An 8946-nucleotide genomic window follows, 5' to 3' on the forward strand; every position below is an offset into this window, starting at 1 on the left:
GCAGAATTTTAATGCGCTGCAGATTTAATGCTTCCAGATGATTTTGTCTGTCCACACTAGAGGTGAAAGTCTTTCTCACACTCCAATGTGAAACTAACACACAAGCTACAAACCCAAGTCAAATTATCTTGCAGGTAAAACATGAGCTGATTTCAGATAAAGCAGCGTTGCCGACTCTCTCATGAATACTGAACGCTGTTATTTGTTTAGTTTTTAGTTTGCTGCCTTCTTCAACATCCTTCGCAAGTACTTCAATTATTCTGAAGCGTCTCTGCTCCTTGCTGTTGCAGGATGAGCGGTTTAAGTCTTACGCACGATCGGGAGAGGAGTTCATCCAGAGAAAAGCTCGAAAACACCCGACCAGATATCAGGTAAGAGATTGACAGACCTGAAAGCAGATGACAAAGTTTAGGGTGGAGTGAAGATGAGACGGAAGGGAATTGGAAATTAGATTGAGTCTGGAGGAAGAATGAAATGTGAGACAAACAGGCAGAGGAATATGTAGCAGGGAGAAATCAAAGAACTGCAGCCGCACAGATTGAGGTTGGTCGGACGGACGCTGACGGCAGAATCAGAGGAAGGAAGGAACGGGTGCGGTAGAGGTGAGGAGGTGTAAGTGAGACAAAACCAAACGACAGTAATAAAGGAATGTAACAAGTTTGAAATGAAAGCGAAGTTGTACAAAGACAGAGAGAGTAAAGAATGAACATGGCTGAAAATTCCTCTAATGAGATCTTTGAGAGTAATTGAGATCAAGACACTCTGTGCATCAACTCAAACTACATTATTTCACAAAAGCAAAAGTCAAAACTCATTTTTACTCTGCTGTGAGGAAAATCATCACAGGTCACCTGGATCGTATTTTTTTTTTTTCTGAAAATATTCTAGATCTGTACATTTTTAAGGATATCCATTGCACACACACACCAACAGCTAAACACACACAGCAGTGAATTGTCACCTGATTAGACATATGTAAGCACTCTTGTTTGGACGGTGGCGGCTATCGACCCGTATCCGGAGTGCCTACATTCAGAGACTGACTGCCTCAGGCTCAGCAGCAGCAACTGGTCACAAATCAATACTCAATATTCTACACACTGACTGAGAGAGACCGAGTGAAACTCTGTACCACAATTAGCACTGTTTTCTTTTTKTCTCAAGAATGCGATGAGTCTTCTGTCCTTGTAAATGCAGAATGCGTTGTCACCTCCCGCTGCTGCGTCCTTTTGTCTTTAATYTTCACCTTTCTCTTTCCTCGCTGCAGAAGATCATGAAGCGGCTTATTAAACGTTACGTGCTGAAAGCTCAAGTGGACAAAGAAAGCGACGAAGTGAATGAGGGTAAGAATCGCTTTTTCAATTCGGCACACTTCAGTTGCACCATTATGAGGCTCATAATGGTATGAGTGTGGAAATGTGGGCAGGAATTGATCAGCGAGTTTCTATGTACATCTGCACATCCTTGAGTTCAATCTGCTTTTTTTTTTTTTCTTTTTTTTTCTATAGCAGGCTGCATGTAATCATAAATAAAAATGTTTATTGGAGTACTTAGCTAATCCATTTAACACAACAGACTTAGTTTTATAACTCACTGATATCCAAGCAGTTTTCTCCTTATGTTTGGCATCTCCTGCCTGGGTTTGAATAACCTTCTGACTACTTGAGGTTTATTTGAACTTGTTGGAAAGCCGTAAAAAAAAGCACACGTCATCATACATTTGTGATATAAGACATGTAAGCTAATAACATTAACATAAAAAGCAATATTTTAGCACAATGAGAGCCTCTTAAACCAGGAATCTGACATAAGAGATTCAAAAGACCATGAAACGATTGGTTGCCGTTTGTGCTCCAACTACAGCCTTATTTTGGCACCAAGCTCAGGATTTTAATGTCTACAACAGACTCCTCTGGGCAACATATTTCTGAGATTAGTTGGAGGAGAAAGGATCATAAAGTGGAGTCGACTTGGACGAATTGTACCGTTGTCTCTTCACTCTGTATCTTATCGCCACATCTCACCTGGTCGTTGACCTTGTCTTATCTTTGCATCATCAAACGTAGATATGCAGGAGAGCTTTAGATCGCTGAGTGAAAGCATAACCTGAACGGGGTCGTCTTTACAGCAGCCATTCGCTCCAAGGAATGCTGTTTATTTTTAGTTTTCAGTTTTTATTTTCTCACCAAAATGAAATTTATCCTTAAATTTCATGAAAATATGAACATTCTCATGAATGAGTTTCTTTTAACTGTCAAACTGTCATCACTGTAACAACACGTGCAGTGTCACAAATGCAAAAGGAAGCTTTTAAGCAATGTTGTGCGTGATCCGTAGCTCATGGGTACACTGTGATGACAAAACAAGAAGGTTATCATCACTGAAGTATTCAGTAATTTCGCAAATTGTCCTTATATTAAGACTCACATCTCCTCCACCACATTGGTTTTCCTTTGGGTTTGAACTGCTAGGTTTGAACTGCTAAACAAAGCATGAATTGGTCAAATGTACGAATCTAATGGAAGAACCACCATCGGTGTTCAATCAATCAATCGAATTTTATTTGTATAGCACATTTCAGCAGCAAAGCATTTCAAAGTGCTTTACATAATTAAAATAAAAACAGCGTGTGACATTGTTTTAGTGAAAACATATGAACGATTCAAAGACCATAAAGAACGTAATCTACCAATCTGACACAATAAAAATTGAAAAGTTGGGATTGAGTCCATAAAGGAAATCATCACAAGGCACCAACTGCTCGCTAATATTTCTACAGTACTGGACGATTGCCAATCTATGTTTCCTCGGCGAAACCCGGTGATGACAAAAGCGTTCTGCTAAGGCTTTTTTTCTCCAACAGTTTTGGGAGTGTTGTCAAGACAGAGTTGCAAGAAATATATTCAAAGTCTTAGAGAAAAAAAAGCTTCTCCAATCTCTACACAATTTCAGAGACTTTAGGGTTCAGTGAAACACCAACCTGAACCTTATCTGTCCAAGAAATGCAGGACTGGCTTCAGGATTATTTATCAATTTCTCAACGTGCCTCGTGAGGACAGTCTGCGATCTGAGAGGTGCTACACTAATGGGGATGTTCCCGGGGGATTTTGAAAAATAAATAAATATTGTTTTCCYTGAGACTAAAGGTATTCAAATTGATCCAATTTTATTTTGCAAAATGATGAYACTGCATTAAACAATAAAGTTATTTCAAGGCTTTTTACACATATTTCTTAATGGGGCCAATGAATGTGTCCACATCTGCAAATAAAATATTTCTTACAAAATCATCCTCCTCCTTTCATACTGTCTCATCGCAGAGATTTAAACTAAACGTCAAAAACAAAATGCCAGAACCTCAAAGGGTCGTGTCCATTTAGACTTTTCACACTGACCCCAGTTCATGCCTGGATTTGCTCCCATCCTGATTGCTGTTTGCTCACTTCGTTCTGTCTTTTCTGTGTCTGTGTTGCAGGCGAGCTGAAGGAGATCAAGCAAGACATTTCCAGCCTCCGCTATGAGCTGCTGGAGGAGAAGTCCCAGGCCGCTGGGGAGCTGGCTCTGCTCATCCAGCAACTCGGCGACAAGTTTGGCAAAAACACCATGAGACACTGACAGGCCTTGCACGACGGGGGAGGGAGGGAGGAGGGGAAGGTTGGTGTAGAAAGCAGATTCGGGCCAGGTAGTTCACGACCTCGGTGGGAAGACGAGAGACAACGGAGAGGCAGGATGTTTATGTGAATGGACAGGATGAACGGAGAGTAGTTAGCAGCTTAAAATATCGAAACTGTGCYGAGTTAAAAATGAGCTAGCTTTAGATAAAAAAACCCCAAGTGCTTTGGACGCAAAATGACCAATTAGAGAAGAACAGTAGAAGACTATTGTAACTGCAACCCAGCGTGAGGTTAGGAAAGTAAACTCACTCGGAAGGACTTTGTATTGACAGCTCAATTCTAATTAGAGGGAAAGATAGAGATGGAGTAAGAAGGAGAAGACAAGTGTGAGGAGGATATGAAGAGACACCATGGGGATCAACAACGATGCAGCGCAGCAATGAGGGCCCCACACCCACTGCCAGAAGATATCAGTGCTTCAGCTTATCACCAATTTAGAGGAGAGAGGGGGAATCCAGCAAAGGGGAGACGCTGGAAGGGCAAGAGGATGAGGAGAAACTGCTAGTGGTACTCACAGCAGAGATGCCTGCTACGTACCATATTTTTAATTGGTCAGCTGAAGTGCTGACGCTGGTTGAGATCATGCACACACCTTTATACACAAGGCTGTCTAATTAATGCAGTTCCAATCCACAATGCACAACCTATGATACAAGTCGAAGGCAGGAAAATTTATTCATTGCACTGATGTTCAACTCTTTACAGAAACCGTTTGACGAGTAAGATGTTGTTTTTGTATCTCTTAGAAATGAACGGAAGGTCCCAAACACAACCAGATAATTGAGTGATGGATGCACTAAGTCAGCATGAAAAGATAACGTGGTTATTTCAACTGACCTGCAGACATTTTGCAAATATAAAYGAAGACAAAAAAAAAGAAAATGTGCATCCCTTATACAGCCTGGAAAATAGGAATTGAACAACGTCAACATTTTTCACAGTAGATGTTTTTCTACTATTGGCCTGAAGTTCACATTGTAAATAGCAACCAAAGTAATCCACACATGAAAATGAAAACAAACCTGTCTTTTATATTCAGATTCTTATCCAAAATGTTGTGGGATGTTTCTCCATTTGATCTGGATTCATTTATAAAATGTAGGCAAATATCCTACGGCTCCCACACTAAAAAGAGAGATATTTGCTTCATGTGATGYCTTGGTGATGAGACATTTCTTCAGAGCTTTAGAATAACTAATATCAATTAGCACTGACAGGAGATGTGATTACTTTCTAAATACAAACACGTTCTTTGCTTGTTGATTCAGTTTTGTTTCCTTTCTAAATTGTTTTGATTTCAAAATATGTAGAAGTTGATTGGGTTGTTACCAACATYTGATATCACTTTAATGTAAGTAAACCGCTTGAAAATATAGGTACTGAGAAAAATGTTAACGTGTTCAATACTTACTTTTCTCTTCTGCGTTTCCTGAAATTTACATGACCCACTTTCAGAAAATTATCCGAAATGTCAAAAYGCGTCGACAGAGTCGTGTTTACAGCTGTAAAAATCCAGGAGTCGATTTTTTATGTTGTTTTTTTTYAAGGTGAAGCAGTGCATTTGGGAGATGAGAAAACCTTGCAATGTGGGAATTTATTTTCACATGCATTGATTTGGCTATAAAGGTGAGATTCTTTTACAGAAGCTGCATGGAGTCATTTTCTGGTCTATTTTTTTCCTGTCCCCTGAGACTCTGCTGCACAGTGTTGAGACATGAGCAGTAACAGTCTGTAGGCAACAACTGAATTTTAGCTTTTTTTTWATTCCAAGTAGCTGTTTAGTTTTGCAGAGTAACAACTTAGACTTYACGATAAAAATAAATACTGGCATGCGGTGCCTAAGCAGTTTGAAGAAATTGTCATATTTTCTGATTTATGGTCTGTTCACAATTAAAAATAAATAAATCATAACTAACAGCAAACAGGATACATTTTTGTGTTGATAAACCTTTATRAAGAGACAACAATTTGACTAGCAGCAACTAAAATCWGCACTGTTGTAGCACGAGACGTTCATGCAAAGAAAAACAATATTTGTCATATTTGCATCTGATGCGCTCAGATTGTCATCAAATATAAAAACCCTAATAGRCTCGCACCACTTTTCCAATAATCTGAGGGTGACTGAACACGGGAACGCCACGTCTGAATGAGCGCCCTGCTGCTTTGGGTAAATCAAAATGAGACATTAATCTCCCTGGGTCAGATGTAATAATATTTATCTAACACTTTCAGCACRGCACAAGTTTCAACCTTTTTCCAATGATACTTCTTTASCCTTCTTGCAGCATYTCCTACAGTTTATGACAATGGCAAACATCTTTCTTGATTTCACGTACTTTCTTTAAATTGCTCATGAGAGGCAAATCAGAYATTTTTTTCAATAGACTGAGCATATAAAGGTAAATAATTTCAGCTGCTTACATCTACATGAGTGTACATCCCAATAATTGTGCAATTGTTATTTTTTTATGGCCACATATTTATGTTTAATCATGTAAGAAAGCAACTTAGATTATTCCTGATGAACACCAAACATTACCCTTTGTACAATTACCTGTTTTACTCATGAAATATCAAGAATATGTTTTCTAGTTTAGGGAAATGTTTATGTTTACTTTAGTTCTGCTGACTTGTTTTCTTAGAGAGCAAAGCTTTCTTCCTAGCTCATATCCCACCGAAGTTGAGTTTCTTTCTGATTTTAGAGACATACAATTTCATATAAACAGCAGCAAAGTCTTGCTGCAGGTCCCATGCTGACATKTTAGGGGTTTTGAAGATTTACCATCTGCTTTCAGGATGAACTTGCTTAGATAACCAGACCTTAGCATGTTGGAATTTACTTTGAATCTCCTTCACTTTGTTYTTCGCAGTCCGGAGAAGACAAAACACTTGGTTCAAAATGAACGGACCTTAAAATGTTTTAAACATTTCCACCTGATTTGTTACAGATGTCAAATATCTGTTTGTCCAAATATGTTCGGAAACTCACAGTTTTTCTAAAACTCAGTTTTTTTTTTATAACTGTATCTCTAAATGAAGACATGGCGACATTTACTATAAACTGAGTGCAAAGTGAAKAATCCATTATTATTTCTGTGTCAGCAACTTAAAGAATCTGACTGCATTGTGGAAAGAATCTCTACAGAAATAAACTTTTTTTCTGTTTGTTTCACTTCTCAGTCCAGTCTCAGTCGTCTCCTCTCTTTCAGTGTGCCTGCGTTATTTGTGCCGTGACGCAGGTTGTGTGCTGTTTACAAAAAACAGAAGTCTCCCTGATTTTCATCTTCATCTTCTGCCTGATTTGCATTTTCAGTCGCTCCAAAATCCAATAAAAGCAATCTAACGGAACAGTGCAAACTGAGGCTCAGCACTTTCTTGACATAATTTTGAACCTGGGCGCCATTATTCCCATCTTTCCAGCGCAGCTCAGTCGTAGCTCACTTTTYTTTTTGTGCACTCTGCTGCAACTTTTTAAAAGTTCAGATGAAACGCTTCCCCTGCTGTTTCATGCCATTTTAGTAACAGCCTGAGCAGTGAAGCGTCTTAAGTTCCAACAACTGACGTCTGCAATGAGTTATTTAAATTTTCCAAATTATTAATTATATTTTCTAACCTGATTAACTCTGTAACATCTTCCTACCTACAGTAAATGAATTTGTTTCACCTACACAAATGTCCTTTATTTTAGACAAGAAAGTAAAACTCAAAAGTCTCTTCATGTAGTAATGTTACATGTGAGAGCTACTGATTGCTCTTATTGTTTTTTTTTTTCTTTTTTTTTCTGGGTTTATAAAATCAGACAAGCTATAAGATTTGGCCAAGAGAAAGTTTTATCATTCCTATACAACTATTGTATCTGAAATACTGTATTTTTGACTTGTATGCGAGACATACTGACCAAAATCTTGTACTGTATATTGTCATATTTTTGATCCTTGAAATAAATATGCTCTAAACTGGCTGGTTTGGRATTAATGCACTCTGTGTGTCTGTGCCGGTGCAGTCTAATTGTGCTTGTCCCCGCCTTTGCCCGTCAGYGGGATGATGGGTACTGGAGCGAAACCAGACARGTGGCTGCAGAGTTGCTCCACACTTCCACAAAAGCACACAAACACACTCAGAAGGAACAAAGCCCACAGATGCTCTCGAAATAGAAAATGTTAGCAGCATGTGGATCCCACCTTGAACAAACTGTACATACTCAAACATCCTGAGATGTAGTATTTATTACACGYAGTATTTTTCTTCTGTTCAACTCGATGATTTAGTTGAGTTTTATTCATGTTGTGCTGCTAGCTTGCAAAACTGAGCTAACGGAACATTACGAAACCGTTTCTGATTCTTAATCTAATACTGTCATATTCAGGCTAATATAAAATTGTAATTTTATTTAGATACTAGTCATGTTCCTTAACTTTTAGTCAATTCCATTTCAGAGCGACCAAACGTTAGCTTTTAAAGCTACAGTATATAACACTTATAAAAAATAGTTGGTTTTTTTTACACATTTAATAAAACTGCCAAAATGTTGTCACAGTACATTATGAGACAGACGCTGTGAAAATCAGGCTCTTCTCTCTCCTTGGTGGTCCTACTGCTAAATGCACAGCTCCTGGTCGAAAACAACCAATCAGAGCCAGCAGGAGGGTCTTAGCACTGTCATTTACCGGTCATCATTAAGACCCCACCTCCTGGCTCTGATTGGTTGTTTCTGACCAGGAGCTGTGCATCAATTTTTGTTAATTTCCTATCTCATGTTATGCTGCCCCACGTCGTGACAGTTTTATGAAACGTGTGAAAGCAGCTATTCAGACAGAGAAGAAACATAAACACTGAAGTCAATAGTAGACAAGAAGAACAGAAGCAAAGGCATAGCGCTTGGTATTGTTCACCATTCTATGACTATGGCAACATAACCAACATTGATAATTGGAGTCAGTTCTAACTATAAGCATGATCAAAAATGGACATTTTCAACAAYAAACYTGTAGTATATGAGTAAGAGGCACTTTAAGAAAAGATGGAGCGTGGTCATTAAGAGCTTAAGAACATTAAGAACAAATGGCTGCTGTCTTGAATGAAGAGAAGCTGAAACTGTAGAAACATCATCTTTTCATTTAGCGCTTTTCAGAACGCGCTGCTGCGTTGGGGTTAAACTGAAGGCTTTTTACTGAATTGCTCTGTAGGGAGTTCTTCATTTACATGCTAGGAGGTTCCATTTAATATGCAAATCATCTCCTTCAGCGGCGTTTTCAGATCAGTGGCACAC

The 8946-nt window shown here is 38.8% G+C and overlaps 1 protein-coding gene across 1 annotated transcript in view; it reads left to right on the forward strand.

Annotated features, from left to right (window-relative positions):
• Window positions 1-7637, forward strand: part of trpc7b (transient receptor potential cation channel, subfamily C, member 7b) — a 58514-nt gene extending 50877 nt beyond the window's left edge. The window contains exons 10-12 of the mRNA XM_008420264.2: window positions 291-371; window positions 1268-1343; window positions 3476-7637. Coding sequence (XP_008418486.1) covers window positions 291-371; window positions 1268-1343; window positions 3476-3615 — 297 coding nt within the window. The 3' untranslated portion in view covers window positions 3616-7637. The remainder of the gene's footprint in view (window positions 1-290; window positions 372-1267; window positions 1344-3475) is intronic.
• The last annotated feature ends 1309 nt before the right edge of the window (window positions 7638-8946 follow it).

This window comes from Poecilia reticulata, linkage group LG10 (assembly GCF_000633615.1).
Source record: "Poecilia reticulata strain Guanapo linkage group LG10, Guppy_female_1.0+MT, whole genome shotgun sequence".
Classification (NCBI taxonomy): domain Eukaryota; kingdom Metazoa; phylum Chordata; class Actinopteri; order Cyprinodontiformes; family Poeciliidae; genus Poecilia; species Poecilia reticulata.